Source organism: Prionailurus viverrinus, chromosome A2 (genome assembly GCF_022837055.1).
Source record: "Prionailurus viverrinus isolate Anna chromosome A2, UM_Priviv_1.0, whole genome shotgun sequence".
NCBI classification, from domain to species: Eukaryota; Metazoa; Chordata; class Mammalia; order Carnivora; family Felidae; genus Prionailurus; species Prionailurus viverrinus.
Window position 1 is genome coordinate 112,082,198 of NC_062562.1, and position 17,898 is coordinate 112,100,095.

At 37.4% G+C, this 17,898-nt stretch overlaps 1 protein-coding gene across 1 annotated transcript in view; it reads left to right on the top strand.

The window, feature by feature from the left end:
- The window catches only part of HDAC9 (histone deacetylase 9), a 927,480-nt gene that overhangs the window by 878,141 nt on the left and 31,441 nt on the right, over nt 1-17,898 (top strand). Inside the window, exon 25 of the mRNA XM_047849221.1 lies at nt 2,351-2,435. Coding sequence (XP_047705177.1) covers nt 2,351-2,435 — 85 coding nt within the window. The remainder of the gene's footprint in view (nt 1-2,350; nt 2,436-17,898) is intronic.

Here is a 17,898-nt window from a genome sequence, read left to right on the forward strand (position 1 = left end):
TTAGTTATACCAATACTTATAAATATTTGTTAAATAGATGCTTCAAGCAGATATTTTTAGTGCTTATAATTTTGAATGATTAAATCAACAAACACTCTAGAAAAGACAACTCAATTCTGTGGTCTCTCTTATGAAAACAGACCCTAAATGCTACTTGCCTTCTTGCCAACTCAGAATATTACCTATTACCTTCTCTGCAGAGCTACCTAAGGAAAAATAAAGAACGTACACTGAGAACTTTCTGAATTCATCTCTGTGTGTATATCCTCAAAATGAAGCAAATTGCAGCAATTTATTGAAGATTAAATCCTCCAAATGGCATTCACCTAAAAACATGCAGGGAAATGGTTTGGGGGTTTAAATTATCAGTGTAATTGCTTTAATTCTCTAGGTTGCTTTTATAAGTAGACACAACTTTATCATATTTAACTGACCATTCCAAATTGAAGGTTTAGTGTGGTTTGTATTTTTACTCTCAACACCCTGAATCACATTTACGTTCTACATAACCCAGATCTTAAAAATAGCCCACAAACCTCAATGCAGGAGAATTCCAGAAATGAGGTTTTTACATTAATGATCTGTCTGTAGTTTTCTTTCCAGTAGCCTGCACCTTTTAATTTGTCAGCATTTTCCCCCTAATGGCACAGGAGAGCTTTTTGAAGAACTAAATATGCTGAAATCACCTCATTGTTTTGTTCTTAGATATTTGAACATACGGTGATGTTTCAAAAATTTTGTTAGTAAATTCTACCTGATTTCTATTAAAAATGTTCTTTAAGCTCTGAGACTGAAGTGAAAGGAGTATTTATAAGAAAGGTAGTTCAACCCTATCTGATTCTTGAGTAAGTTTTCCAAGTAACCTACTGCCTATGATTCATTACTTCCTTTGAGTTAAGAGGGTGTTAACTGGGTAACATATTCTTGAAGATACTATATGAAATACCAGATTTAAAAATTGATTTTAACAAATTTTAAGAATTTGAGATTACAGAACCTTTTCACTGACACTTTTTTTCTCTCTTGCTAAACTGTATTGCAAATAACCTTTTGATGTTTTAAAAGGTTTTTCTTTGGCAGCTGAAAAGAACCTTCTTGAAAGTTGTATTTAGTGAATTTACCCATATATAAATATCCCTGGGCTACTCAGTTATCCTATGGCATCTGGAAGAAAGGTGCTATTGTTTTAGATTCCATGATTGAAGTATAGAATAATCAATTCAGAGAGACCCTGGGGGGAAGATTCACTCACATATGCTGTGGAAACTTGGAATTCCTGAGTTTTTAGGTTTTTTCTCCAGAAAAAGAGACATAGATGAGTTTTTCAGTACAATGTCTAGTGACATCGGTTCCTTTTCAAGCCATATTATAATTTGACCATCAGTTTGAATTTGTGACTACTAACTTCAGATTTTCTAAGAAAATTCCTTTTTTTAAACACCTTTGTTACTATCACTTTCCATGCTTTCTGGATTTCAATAGCTACACAGCTATTTTGTTTGCAAGGTTCTGGGTGTGCGGTTTCTGCTGCTACACACCAAGCAACATCACCAAGGTATTCCCAGGATGCATCATCAGATTTAGTTCTGCCAGAACAATCCATAAATTATTTGAAGTTCCTCTTCATTTCTCACAAAGCAATGTTTGCAAAGCTTGTCCATGAAAAATCATTGTAATTCCAGAAGATCATGATAGATTTGCAAGACAGGAATTTGTCCTGTGCTTCCACATGGACTTCTGCCTAGTTATGAATATAGTAGAAGTTAAATGAAAATGCACAGTTATTTCCCTTTTAAACATGCAGTTTTTTTAGCTCTGGTTTTATTTGAACATTTTCTCTGCCATTTCTTTAACCGCAATTGAGTAAGAGCAGCTATGTCTTACGGCTTTCTACTGTGAAGTGTCTGAAAGTGTAAGGTGGCCGGATGTAAAAATACTACGAAAGTATGGATAATAGACTGCCCACTTTCCGTCTACTGCAACTTCCCTGAGGTTTTGTTTGCAGGGCCCAGCTGCACATACAGACATGATGGAATTTGGTTTGTGAAGAACCCACAAAAATTACACAAATAACTCAGATTTTTAATGAATAATACACAGACATGCACCTGCTTCAGGGACTTCATAGATTAGTTTTGTGACCAATAGAAAAGCCCTTTGGAATTCAATTACATGGCTACAAAACAGAAAATAAAACTGGTTACACTTTTAGAACTGCTATCAGCAAAATGAAAATGTTAACTAGTTCTTGGGGCAGCCTTTTTTATAGGTTGTTTCAATTTGCTTTGCTTCTGTCAGACTTACTATAAAGTCATAATATTCTGCTCTTTATTATCTACTCTTCTTGCAGCTGGAGCCGCTTGCAGAAGATATTCTCCACCAAACCCCGAATATGAATGCTGTTATTTCTTTACAGAAGATCATTGAAATTCAAAGTATGTCTTTAATTTTTTTTTAATTTCTAATCAGGTACAATTAATTAAACATATTGAGAATGAGAACACATGAAAAACATATTTGAGCTTCTCAAGTATGAGAATCATATTTAGAATTCTAATTTACACACATTATGTATTTATACCTAAATGTGTTACTGCCTTGCTCTTAATGTGCTTAATCTAACCTTACACTGATAACTCAGAGCCTCTATATTTAGAACCATGTTTTTCTCATATTTTCCAAGTGCTTGGATTCTTTTTTCATTACTACCACTAAGTATCCATTAAAAAATGAAATTAATATAGAAATTTTAATGATATTGTCTAATCTTAACTAAGGGAAAGTTATCTCCTAATGATGTTAGAATTAAGGAATCATTTACTGGTTTTCAGTTTGTCAAGAGAGGAGAAAGTTAGTGAAAAAGCCTCACTACTAGAAAATCTAGGGTCCCTGGGTGGCTCAGTTGGTTGAGCCGCTGACTTCGGCTCAGGTCATGATCTCGCAGTCTGTGAGTTCGAGCCCCACATTGGGCTGTGTGCTGAGAGCTCAGAGCCAGGAGCCTGCTTGGGATTCTGTCTCCCTCTCTCTCTGCCCCTCCCCCACTCATGCTCTGTCTCTCTAGCTCTCAAAAAATAAAAATAAACGGTAAAAAAAAAATAAAAACAAAAGAAAAGAAAATCTAAACAAAGGACGGAAAGTCAGAAACTTTATCCATTTCCCTTCACACACATAAACACACATACACACACTTGAAATCAAGCATAAATTAACACGAAAGTTAGCATGAAGGGAAAAACCAAATGGCAAAATTATGTGTGATTTTAACACACATAACACACATATGTGTGAAGAAGAATCAGGAAAACCCTTAGCTTTGCTATTGTCCTATAGAAGCATTTTTTAAATACCACTAAAGAAACCACCTTCCAGCTTTCTAAGTTTTTGACTTTGCTAGCTCAGAAGCAATTTTGAGATATGGGTGTATGTGGGGTGCTGTAACTATTTACAAATCATGCCATATAGGAGCTCAAAGCAATCTCCACTTTACTTAATTTCATTATTGCCTGGATTGAGGGTCATAGGTTCCCCATAAATGTTTATTAGTTATATCATAACTGGAATAAAGTCCAAATTTTAAGGATCTTCAGAGACTAGAAATGTAAACATTCAAATATTTGGAACCCAAACCTGTCATTATATTGTCTCATTTCCATTGAGAGTAAATTAAGAGACTCTATTATATATTGTTCTGGATCTTAAGGAAGGGGATCTTAAAATGATCTTTGACAGCCTTCTCATATTCATCTACATCCACTCTAATACCCCTTTCAGGTAATCAATAGTATAAAAATACCTACTTTTTATACATATTATTTTCTTTTATTCTGAGCATTCTTTTGCCATTATACACATAGATTATTAAAAGTTATTGTTCTTATGTATCTTCTGATTGTATTAAGCATTCTTTAATACTTATGATATGTTGATAGAAGATAATTTCATCAGTCATCAAGGCACAGAAGTTATGAAGAAGAATAGGTAGAGTGTCTGGCATCAAAGAGTTATAGTTCAGTGAGTGAGAGACGCTTCAATAGATCCTTCCAATATGGGGTCATGAGGTGCACTGAGACAGTAGAGAAGGAGCATTCTCTTTCTTAAGTCACTTTCAGTGGGGTTGAGAGATACTAGAAAGTGAGGAAGTTTCAAGGAAGGTTCAGGGAAGGCCTGTTGGCAGTGATAGGGCCTGAGCTTGGTCTTAAGGACTGAACAGGATTTGGGCCAGATGAAGAGCGAATGTTTGGAAGAGAGTAACAAAAGCAAGCTCTCAATTTTCACATAGGTATGAAAAAATCACAGTTAGTGTACATCTTCAAAAACTGTACTGTTGCCTTTTGTATTAGATCTAATTTCCTGGTAATAACTTTCTACTGCATGACTTTACCACGGACATTTTTGAGTGATTTTTTCAGTCTGCTCTAGCCAAACAAACCTGTTTGTCTCTTGAAAAAGACTCATTCTACTATCAAAACTTGCTCTATGAGAATTCTACCACTGTGGATTGTGAATTAGTCTTCTGTTCTAAAATGCATTCCACAGCACTCAACACTGACAACTACCCCCATTTAAAATCCCCTGTCTTTCTAAACTCCTACTGAGGATTCCATCCAGCATTTGTAAACCCAATACTTCCACTAACTCTCAACACTAACATGTGGATTTTAATTAGTAGCATTTTTCCTTAAATTTCTTCTATTATTTGAGTTTTTTGTGTACTTTATGGCCTGTTAGTCTTGGTTCCTTCTTTTGATGACAGTCAGGAGTATGGGAATCACATCTTTTCACCCCTCCATGTACCTGTGGAACGGGTTGACAGCAGGGGAGATATTTAAAGTGCATAGGGGCCTGGGAATGGAAAGCAGGCAGAGTTAAGTTGGGAGGATTTGATCTTCAAGGCCCTAGGGAATGAGAGCTTGCATCAAAGGGAGTTTCTGAAGACCTCCTCTTTCTTAGCCATGGATACATGACACAGTGGGTACTGTTGTTGGCTACTCAGCAACAATGCCTTCCTAACTTCTACTCAAAAGAAGCCTGGTTTTAGTCATGAATCCTTGCCACCAGATACCATGCAACTCAGAGAAGATGAACTTATGCCCAGTTCCAGGGAAGCTGTTCTTAGTCTAAGCCTAAACTAGTTAACCCACTTAAATAGTGATTGGTTAAGGAATGGGGTATGTCGTGACCCAGTTTTGGCCACTGAGAATTAAAGATGGCTTCTTGGATGTTCAGCCTGTGCAGTCACATAACTCCACACTTATAAGGACCCAGTGCATAGTTTCATGCTCTTCCTATTGTTGCCTTTAAATTCTTACTAAGTTTTGAAAAAGGGGCCCACATTTTTATTTTGCACTGGGCCCTGCAAATTATTCAGCCATTCCTGATAAAAAATCAAGGTGTTAGTGATGTGAAAAGATATTTGCCAGGAAAGACTGATAGTAACATTACCACCGGGAGAACTCGAGTTGTGGTAAAGAAGGAACTGGTGAGTAAAGGTTGTAATGGGAAAGACAAATACAAGATGAGAATGATCTCTTGTCATTTGGGACATGAAGTAGAAAACAGTGCAGAGAAAGTTGTTTGAGACTGTGGCTTTGACACTATGTGGTACATTTTTATGTAGTTCTTTGAATTGTGTGTCTTTGGGGACCATTTGAATTGTATGTCTTTGGGGCCACTCTTCCAGACTAAAGAACCAGAAAAGGGCTGCATAAGGTCCATTAAGCAATAAAATAATGTGGGTGTTTCTGAGTAACAAACTTCATAATGGCTTGAGAAATTAAAATTATGGGCTTCTGCCTTAGCAAACAATGCTAGATTTTCTTACGAACTATAAAATTGTACTCTTACTTTTATTTTTCTCTGTTTATAACTCACTCTTCCATTTCAAGTCCTCTTATAGGGCTTCAGGCCCTTGACTAGGCTCCCCTTTACCCCTTTGGTGGGGATAGTAGTCAGGACCCACTACATAATTTGCAGATCCCAGTGCAAAATGAAAATGTGTGAATACTTCCTTGTTAAAAAAATACTATAATTTCATGAAGGTGACAGCAGAGCACTGAATGCAACATGTGGGCCCTTCTGTATATAGGGGTCCTTTGCAACTGCACAGGTTGCCTTTAAGGTGGCCTTTGTTTAACTGAAGAACCCCCTCTTCACATATGTCTCTGAGCATCTCACAGGTGCCTCCTTTTAACTTTGGGAGGTGTTTGAATTGTTAGTATAGGTTGTGAAGGATTCTTTTGTGCTACGGTTTGGGACTACAGTATCAGAAAACTATGTAAATGTCAAGAAGCAGGATTTGTAGCATGTGGGAAACATTCAGGCAAGTTCCTAGATAGCCTTGTCCCAAGACAGACAGCAAGGTGCTGACAGGCCTTCTGTGAATTTCTCTTTGAGAACAGAGCCCCCCAGCTGAGGGTATGCAGGTGCTGGAGGCTGTGATTAGCATTGGCCCTTTGCCTGGCCACATGTATGGGAATATTTGGCAGCAGGATCATCCCTGTTGTCCTGTCCTTGTTTATGTTACTCATTTAGCTAAGAAAGAAAGACCTTACGAGGCAACGGCAGGGCAATCATTATTCCTGACAGGTAATAAAGACCCCTCCTGACAGGTTAGGGTCTGGTTTCATCTCAAGATGGCGGATGTATACAAAGATCAACTATGTTTAAGATTGTCAAGAAGCTTCTTGTTTCCACATGCTGTTCACTTTGGTAACAAGTGTTCTGCCTCATCCCTATCAAGTTTTCTAGACTTAGCTCAGATGTTATCTCTTTTGAGAAGCCATGTATGAGTCTCCCTTTATTGTTATTCTAGATTAGGTACATTTCCTGTGTGTTTTCATGGCAGAGATTGTTTTTGCTGGTGTTATTTGTTTTTAATTGCTATATTCTTTACACAGTGTCTGTCCAAGGTAGGCATTGTGCAAATGTTTATTGAATGAATAACAGTTGAATCAGTTGAATCCGTTGATCTGTCCATATTTGCCACATTTTTTTCTTAGCCCGGGTTAATTTTCTTAACTAACATAACTCCTTGGCTAGCCCATGCAGGTAAGAGATTGAGAAGAATAGGCAAATTATGTATGAGCTCTTTTCTTCTGTCTTCCTTAACCCGTAATGATGAATCACTTCTAAGTTAGGAGGAACATGAATTACTTGTGAGCTACCACTTTCATCACTAATCTTAGAGGTGGCAGTTCTCAGAGCTGAAATTAATAGTTTGCTGGTGGCTATAATCACCAGTGAGTGATGCCAGGTAAGAGTCAGCCCAGAGAAGGATAAAGAACCCTCATCTGTATGTTTCCTTCTCTAAAACCCACCCTAACAAGTTACAGAGTCCATTGAACTCTTCTTCCCTTCTTTTTCATTGTAAGGTGAGAAGCAGGGTTCCCAAATGACATTTTTCACACCAATCCTGGCCCATGATAACATTTTTACTGATTTTGAAGGGAGGAATTATGAAGTGAGTTTTCCATAAAACTCAATCCATGTTATTTGAAAGACTATAATTTTAAGCTCTAAAACATATAATGAATGATATTGATATTGATCTGTGAAACCCCAAAATATGAAAACCACAAGTATAGAGCCATGGTTTCCTTTCACTTACTCACTTTTTAGTAAGAAGAGTACTTTTTAAGTGTCAACCAATTTTGTAGACCTCCTGAATGATAATAGTGATAATCATAGTATCTTTTGATTTGTGGATCAAGAAAAATATATATGTACACAAGAATTTGAGGATTCTTTACAAATTTAGCTACAACCCTCCGCAGCTGATAAGTTGAAAAACACCAGGATAGAGGATTTTAAAATGACAGTAACTCCAATATGATCCTCTCTACCACTCACAAACATGATGAGGAGCAAGTCACTTAGCTTCTCTGAGAAATTTCAGGAAGAATGGCATGGCATATCACCATACTGCTTTTCTAAATTGGAGCTACTGTGGCAACAAAATGGCAAATAAGAAGCAAGATCATTAAAAAAATGGTTGGAATTTTCCCACTCCACCCCCCCCCCACTTTCATCTTTTCCCCACCCTAGTGATTCTTCCCTTGTTTAGTGAATTGGAGTCTTAGAATTCCATATTATGCCAATCACAGCAAAATAGTTACATAGGCCAGAATAAGGAAAGGACAGTATTTGTCATGTATGTTCTTATCAAATAACACCCATGTTTCCTGCATGTAAAATTTGTCAGTAGGCCCTATTTCTTAAAACACACACACACACACACACACACACACACACACACACACACACACGTATTATTTAGGGCAATGAGAAGTGAATTTATGGTCCTCTGAATTTATTCCACTTTTGAGGCCAATATGAAAAAGAATACAATTTTCTCACTGCAGGAGAATATACTGTGGAACTAGGTAATTGACTATAAGGTAGTCACTGATCCACTGGTTTAGGCACCACAATGAAATAAGAAGTAACAACTGATGTTGCAAGCAAACAATGGCAAGTTAATTTTGTTGATTTCATTTCTACTCTATTTCCAAGGGAGATAACTAGTTGGTAAAATAAAATATAAACACTGTTGATGTACCCACTAAGTAGATCATCAGAGCAATATAAGAGATTTATGTATAGTAATTAATGAAACAAAGCTATTAAAGTAAGGTAAGATTTGTTCTGAAGAGACAACCATTGTTTTCTTTTAAGTGAAACCCTTCTCAGCCATCTCCTCCCATCGTTCTAATTCCCCTTACCCACCCCCTTATCAAGGAGAAGGGGCGTTTACATCACAATTAAGGAGAAAATCCAGATTGTTTCTAAACTGAAAGGAATTTGCATATATCTGTTGTGAGGAAACTGTCCAATATCTTGACCTCAGGGGCTATGCACATGGATTAAAGGATTGTTCCCCATATTGCAACATGCACTGCATAAATCATCTTGTAACCTTTACTAGGTTCTTTAACTCCATACCCAAAGCCTCAACCACATTAAGTTTGTTTTTTTTTTTTTGCTCCTTCTTATTGTATTTTGATTTTCTACCTTTTTTTGATATATCTTTCTCTTTTCCTCTCTCCTCTACCTCCATCCTATTGAGATCCAGGAGAGAAGAAGAGATACCCACAATGTTGGAAAGGTTTTAACTCAGAAGGATCTGAGGACTCATTTCAGTCAGGGAAGGAACGTGCTCAAATCTGCACTTCACAAGATTATTATGCCTGCAAAAAGGACAGGAGATTTAGCATGGCTTATTGTCACATGTGAGCAGTTTAATTCGGAAGGAGAATTGACTTGCGATGGTAATTAATTGGCATGGAGAGAATTAATAATTTCCAGGTATCAAGCTTGAACAACTGAGTAGTTGGTGGTGTCACCTCCTGTGATAGCAGAGGAAGAAAAGGTTTGGAGAGCAAGATGAATGATATTAGACTTAAGAAGATATTTGGGGCATCTGGCTGGCTCAGTCAGAAGAGCGTGTGACTCATGGGGCACCTGGGTGGCTCAGTCGGTTGAGCGTCCAACTTCGGCTCAGGTCATGATCTCACATTTGTGGGTTTGAGCCCCGCATCAGGCTCTGTGCCGACAGCTCAGAGCCTGGAGCCTGCTTCTGATTCTGTCTCCCCCTCTCTCTCTCTGCCCCTCCCCTGCTCATGTGCTCGCTCTCTCTCTCTCTCTCTCTCTCTCTCTCTCTCTCAAAAATAAATAAACGTTAAAAAAAAGAAGAAGAAGAAGAGCTTGTGACTCTTGATCTTGCGATTGTGAGTTTGAGCCCCAGGTCAGGTGTAGAGTTTTCTTTAAAGAAGAAGTTTTGTTGATTGAAATGCTTGAAATTAGGGGAAAGGCATCATCATTCTAAATATGAGTGTTTCACTACAGTGAAGTCATGGAGGGACATTAGATTAAATTATGTATACAATGTAAACCCTGTAAACTGCTAGCAAATAGTAAAGTAATAATTATTAAGTGCTTTCAGTGTGCAAGGTACTGTTCTAAACACTCTTATTAATATAGATTAACTCATTTAATCTTCCTAACAACCCTATGAGGTAGGTACTATTTTCATTAACATTTTACAGCCAAGTAAACTGCAGCACATCTAGGTTAATCAACTTCTCCAAGGTCGCACAGTTAAAAACTGGATAAAGGCAACATCATAAATCAAGCAGTCTATCTCCAGAGTATATAGTCTTAGCCATTATGTTATTCTATCTCACAAATAAATTCATTATTTGTACTTTTGTGTATACTTTTTCCATTTCTTTGAAAAATGACATATTTAGGGGAAAAATCAATTTAACTGAAGATTTGGAGTTTTGTAAGTTCTGGTTAATTGAGGTTTAGTCCGTTCTAGAAGGGCAGTGCCAAATTATAAGGAGCCATGGAGCTATGAATCCACTTTGGAGCCCCTTGTAAACTTGTGAAATACATCTAATCACAGAAAAATGCAAGGATTGGCAGAATTTCAAATCCCTACCCTGTTGAGTTTAAAACCTTGACTGTTGTCATGTGTGAGCTGCTATTTGTCATAGATTTTTTGGTTTAGACAGAGGCCTTGACGTTGCAGCCCTGGGCCAGGCAGACCTTCACTGAAGAAAAGCAGCATTAGACATTTTCCCACTATTAACCCCACCAACCCTTACTTGTATCAGAGCCAGGTCAGACTTGCACATGTGGCTCTTTGAATGTTGATTTTGAACTTCTAATTAACCATTCTCTTGACATGTTGAGACTCTGATTATTGTTTGGTGGAGCACTAATACTAGAATATACCTGAATCAAAAGGAAAATCTGCTATCTGCTTAGAGACTTAACTTGTCTGGAATTTTTTTTAATTCCAGCTGCATCTATGGTTACAAGTTTTCTTTCACTCCTGTTCTACTAAGGCAAAACTAATCAAACCACAAGAATAAATAAAACTGCGTGTTTCTAGGACTGAACACGCTTTAAGAATAGGTTTGCACTGTAATTATATACTCAGCTGTTAGCACCCAGATAAGCTTCACACACACATTCGATACCATTCACTGAGATAAGGCATGTTAGAAGGTCAAGTTTGGGAGAAGGTAATTTGCTAGGTGTTTATATACATTACATCTAGTCCTCACACAGCTCTGCAGTGAATAGTTTCCTCATCTTGTTCATTAATAAATTGAGGCTTAGCAAGTTTAGGTTGCTTGTTGAAGGTCTTTCCACAAGTAAGCAGTCAACCAAGACTTGAATTCTGGTCTGACTTTACTGTCAAAACCCTCTTTCTTTCTGTTAAAGCATATGACCTTCCTCTTCCTCATTTCATAGTTAAGGGCAGAGTTCCACCACATTTCCTATTCCCAAGTATCCCAGGATAGACACTAAACTATACCTCTTTTAAAATATAATAGATTCTGCATACATTAAAACAGACTATTTTAATACATTACTGGGCTTGCTAGCATGTAAGGGAATAGGATGAAAAAACAAATAAACTGAAATTTAATAGAGTAAGTAACACAAAAAGGGAGAGTATCCCTGGGTCAAATGACAGTATCAGTGTTGTAACTGCACAATAAAGCATAAGATCTGCATCAAAGTTGGGGATATGAATTTGATGGGTACCAGTGAGATTTTGTCTTGGTCTACTCCTGGTTCTGAAGGAAGCAAATGCACTTTCTTTCTGGAGGAAAAGTATCCTTAATTTAGACCCCAGTATATGCAGAGATGAAGTTCAACAAAATATGAATTCAAATAAATAAATAAACATACATATTTAAATAAATGGATAAAATCAACTATACAAGGGCACAAGCCACTAGGGAAAGTCAGCAGAAAAGAGAAACAAGAGAATAATAAGCCTTCTCTGTGGGGTTAAAATAGAGGAGAGGCACTATTTTCAAGGAATGATAACGGATTAAAAATACTCATTTACTTTCACTTCTCCATGGAGTTCCACTAAGATAATAAAAAAGAGGGGTTTTATGTTGTTTTCTTTTGTTTGTTTTGTTTTGTTTTTAAGACATGGACTCATAGGGATAAAGAACAAAAAAGGGAATTATAAGAACCTGGAGAACAGATGACCATCTGTTAGTGTCTTGGCAGACTTGGGGGGGAAAAAAGTCCTAAGCCAGTACTGGCAGGTATATCTCTGATAGTGAGGGATACATCAGACCTATATGCCATAGAGTTGTTGACTCACACACCTAAGACTCTTTATTTTATTTCATTTCGTTTCATTTGTTTTATCATTTCTCTTAATTCATTTTCCTTTCCTTTCTTCACTTCTGTGTCCACCTTGAAAACAGTTAATGCCCAAATTCTTTTGCCCTTCTACCTTTCAATCTGCCCTAAAAATCTTGGCCTTCTACTTGACCAATCTAATAAAATCTCAACCCTGGATATATTCTACAAAGAACTTTCTCCAATACTGTACCTAAGTTAACAGGTCTGCTCATGATTATCCTGAATCATAGTACTTTGGCCTCCTATAAATTTATGATCACCAAATTCAAATGGGCCCATTATAATCCTACTGTATTACTCAGGTCAATTTACTCTCTCTCTCTCAAACTACGCTTCTTCAAACTTCTCTCTCCTCAAACCTCTACCCATCTTACCTTTACCTCCCTCCTTAATCTCAGCAACAAACCTTAGAGTAAATTATAGCTACCAAACTGCTGTCTTTAAACTGTTCATTGCCATCAGCATTTAAGCATCCTAAAATACTCCTCATCTTAAAAAACAAAACAAAACAAAACAAAAAAAAACCAAAAACCAACCTCCAACTACCTCACTCCTTTAGCTTACTACCTATCTCTCTTCAACCCTTTAGGAACCAAATCTTGAAAAAATGTTTCTATCTAGCCGTCTCCATTTTCTTAGTTCCAGTCCCTGTCAGAACCAGTCTAGTGTGGTTGCAGTCTCACTGTGGTCACAGTGGCCTTTCTGCTGCCATATTTAAAAAGGTGACTTTTTGAAACTTTTCATTTTGAAATGATTTTACATTTAGAGAAAAGTTGCAATTATAATACAGAGTTCTCATATGACCTTCACTCAACTTCCCCTAATGTTAACATCTTGCATAACCATAGCAATAATTACAGAAAGTAACAAATTAACAGTAATATAATTCTGTTAACTAAACTATAGACAAAGGAGTCCACCAGTTTGTTCACTCTTTTCCTTGTTCTGTTCCAGGATTCAGTCTTTGATTGACACATTGCATTTAGTTGTCGTGTCTCAGTCTTTTCCCATCTGTGACAGTTCCCCAGTCTTTTTATGACCTTGGCACTTTTAAAGAGTGCTGGTCAGTTCGTTTAAAGAATATCTTTCAGCTTTGTATTTTCTGATGTTTTTCATGAATAGATTGAGGGTGTGCATTTTGGACAAGATTACCACAGCAGTGATGCAGTTTCTTAGTGGTTCAGATCCATGGTACATAATGTGAATATGTCTTATTATTGGTGAGGTTAAACTTGATCACTTGATTAAGGAGCTCTCCAATATGATGTTATAATGCTTCCCTATGGAATGAATAAATATGTCGGAGAGATAGTTTGCAAATATGCAAATATCCTGTTTCTCCCCAAGCTTATCCACTAATTTTAGCAGCCATTGGTAGATCGTGCCTGCTAAAATTATTACTCGGGTGTTCCAATGCTGATTTTCTATTTCCCTTACTCCTTAGAAGTAATGAGGAACTGTCCTTTCTCTTCCCATTATTAATTTTGTTGCAAATTATTCTCACTTTGGATCTTTTTCAGGCTGGCTCCTATGTCCTTTGGACATGGTCCTATCTTTTTGTGAGCATTTTCTTAGTTTTTGGCATCACAAGATGTTCCAAGTTCACCTTGATTTTCACCTACTACTCTGAGTTCTTCAGAGAAACATAATCTATATAACAATAACTATAATAAGTGTATATGTATATGTATATATATGTATATATATATGTTATATATTTGTATATAAATAATGAGGCAGTAGATCATGCAGTTGTAACTGAGGCTGAGAATTCCAAAATCTGCACTTGGCAAGCTGGAAACCCAGAAGAATAAATAGCAGAGTTCCAGTCCAAATTCAAAGACCCAAGAACTAGGAAAACCAGTGGTTTAGGTTCTGAGACCAAAGACAAAAGAAGATTGATGTCCCAGCTTGAAGAGAGTCAAAGAGAGAATTCTCCCTTATTTAAGTTTTTATTTTATGCAGGCCATAAATCTGCTGAATGAAGCCCACCCACACTGGGGAGGGCAATTTGCTCTATTCAGTCTGCTGACTCAACTGTTAGCCTCATCCAGAAAAACCCTCCCAGACATACTCAGAGTAATGTTTAACCAAATATCTGAGTACTCCGTGGCCCAGTAAAGTTGATAATAAAAATTAACCATCACAAGTCCATCTCTTGTCAATTTGGCACCATACACATCTCCTTAAACCATACTTAATCTCTAATTGTAGACAATAACAAGTTCATAGTTCTGCCTAACACGATACAACTTTCCTAGGTACAACTGAAAACACACCAAGCACTTCACCAGGACAGTAGCTAGAGTTTTGAGTAATGTTTGGTCTTCTCATTGTCTGATAACTTAAATTCTATAAATGTAAAATTAACAATAGTTAAATATTGTTATGCAATGTTTATTGTTATTAATAATAAATATTATGATATAAAGCCATTGCATCTTATGTTACATGATAAAGGAGGAGAGGACAGAGGAAAACAGAGATATTTGCATACAGATATATTCATAATAAAATAAGGAGGAAATACTCTTGACAGTTACAATCCTTGTTATGGAACTAGTCTTATGGCCATAGTTAGTATTTATAACTACCTTCTTCCATTACTCATTCTGTATTCCCTATGCCTTCAGGAAGCAACTCAACTGGTTATGGTTAACTGGTGGAATGAATCAAACCTTCATTCTGGAATTAGTAGTCCTGCATGGATTGGGTTTTTGTAGTTTTCCACTGACCTTAATCACAGAGCATAGTGGTACCAAGGTATGCCCTAAGCGATCTGTATTCCACACATTCTCTTCCTTACTCCATTGTGGAGTAGCAGTCCAATTTTTCCTTGATAATCAGGGTTAATCATCCCAGCCAGCACAGTAATTCCTGTCTTTGCCTGTTGATTCAAAGGCATAAGAAGGCCAAAGTTTTAACTTCCAGCTCAATGGAATCATTGTTATGTCCCCTGGTGGAAGCTTGGGCTAGCAGAGCGTAAAGTCACAGGAACAAGAAGTAAAAATTTTGCCAATGGTATAATATTGACTAGTGAAACTTCCATTTTCACCCCTTGATTCCTGGACACCTGAGTACTGGATATGGGAGAAATACCACCATATATTGGATTCTGGTAGAGAGTATATACATCTTCCTAGAGAAACTTGCCCCAGTCCTAAAAATATTACCAGCTGGCTTGCGTTGAAACTGAACCTTTTATAGGCCATTCCACTATTGTATCAACCAGTTACTTCTACTCTGCTGTCCTTTATGGTAATCACACCTACCTTGCCTTTGGTAATTGAATGCTGCCACTTGCCCCCTGCCACTCGGATCCAGTTGCTCCCACCATATTTAGGTTTCCCAATTCAATGACCACAATTCCCACTGTAGATTATGGTCTGCAGAAATAAGCAATCACAAGTCTTTTCAGGAATTCTAGTACTCGCCTTGCAAATTTATCTCATAGTCATGGTAAAAGGCATGTCTTCTGGATTCTTCCAGTGTGGATGAATAGGTCACAAAGGACCTAACACTCTAACAGTCTAATATTCCTATGTCTTCAAATCCCATTAAACCAAGGGAGTTCTTACATTTCTAAATCACTTACCGAGAACCACATTTTTGTCCATGTTTTAGCCAACCAAACAAATGAGCTGTTCGAGCCGTTCTGAATACCCCTAACTGCAACATTAAATGCAGAATCTCTGCCTAGTGAGCTCATCATTCCCTACCTAAATCCTTTTCACACTATACATTCTTCTTCTAATTGTACAATATGGATAAGTTATTTCAACCCTCTTTACTTCAGTCTGCTCATCTGTAAAATAAAGAAAGTAAAAAATTCTATCTCACAAGGTAATTTTAAAATTATATGAAATTACATATACATTATCAGGCAAATAATAGGCATTCAAAAACTGTTTCTTATCATTTTACTTATTGTTGTGTTTCTCCCAGACCATAGCTTCATAGTCCTCTCTATAGGAATAACTCCAAAAATTTATATCTTCAGCTCAGACCTCAGATCTGAGTTCCCTATGTTTATTAAAACTCTAGTTCAGCATCTTTCCCTTGATATCACCAAAGTACATTTAGTCAACATGTCCAAAGCTATTGTCATTATTCTTTCTCTAAACCTTAGCCTCTTCCAGGTTACTTGATCCAAGTAGATGGCACCCTTATACTTCCAGTTTTTCTAGGAATCTAGTTTTTATAGGAATCTAGGAATTAGTTTTTGTGTTGTTTCCATTGCTATCTACATCCTAACCATAATCCCATCCTTTTTGTTGTATCCCTTCAACATTTCATTCATCTATCCTCTTAGTTTTGTTCCCATGGCCACTCTCCCAAATCAGGCTTCCATCTTCTTTCTCCTAGACCATTTCTATATCATACAAAATGGTCTGCCCACATCCACCCCTGCTTTTTCCACTTTTTTGTCATGGATATGTGCAGTGCCGGGTCCCTCGAGATTTCAAGTTTTGATTCCCAGCCACAGAGCAAAGATAAATTGCAGGAGAGCTCTGGTGAGGGTACGCTGACTGCCCTCGCTATTCTTTGAGGGCTTCCTGAATGAATAGGGAGTGTGTGAGATCCTTTGTCCAGAGACAAGAGAGTCAGGTGACGCCATTTTACCTTTCACCACCAACACAGTGGGACTTCAGAGAGCAACACAGCAGCCCCCAGTAGAAGCTGGACCCACTCAACCCCACCCCCCTGTACCTGGAAACTGCATTGGTAATGGGACAGGTCTGACTCTGAGCCAGCTCAGTGGGCCTCTCCTCCAGAAGACCAGCATAGGCAGCACCCCACATGCACCAACTGTACTAATCATAGAGCGCTTCAAAGCATCACCTACAGTTCTGGTAGAAATAGGACCAAGCTTACTTTTTTCCCTTCCTCCTCCTTCTCCCTTCTCCCTCCTCATCTTCCCTTCTCCCTCTTCCCTCCTCCTCCCACCTCTCCCTCCTCCTCCTCCTCCTTCTGTGTCTTCTATACATCATATACAGGGTCAGAAATCAGTCCTCAACAAGTACCAAAAGATTGTGATCAAACCATGTATATTTTCAGATCATGATGCTATGAAACTTGATGTCAACCACAAGAAAAAATTTGGAAAGCCCTCAAATACATGGAGGTTAAAGAACATCCTATTAGAGAATAACAGGTTAACCAGAAAATTAAAGAAGAAATTTTAAAAATACATGGAAGAAAATGAAAATGAGAACAGAACAGTCCAAAACCTTTGGATGCAGCAAAGGCAGTCCTAAGAGGGATGTATATTGCAATTCAGGCCTATCTCAAGAAGCAAGAAAGGTTCCAAATATAAAACCTAACCTTACATCTAAGGGAACTAGAAAAGGAACAGCAAACAAAGCGTAAAGCCAGTAGAAGTAGGGAAATAATAAAGATTAGAACAGAAATAAATGATACAGAAACCAAACAAAAACAGAAACATAGATCAATGAAACTAAGAGCTGGTCCTTTGAAGGAATTAACAAAATTGATAACCCCCTAGCCAGACTTATCAAAAAGAAAAGAGAGAGGACCCAAATAGATAAATGAATGAAAGAGAGGTCACAACCAACACCACAGAAATACAAACAATTATAAGAGAATACGAAAAATTATATGCCAACAAACTGGACAATCTGGAAGAAATGGACAAATTCGTAAAAACTCAGAAACTACCAAAACTGAAATAAGAAGAAATAGAATACAGACCCATAC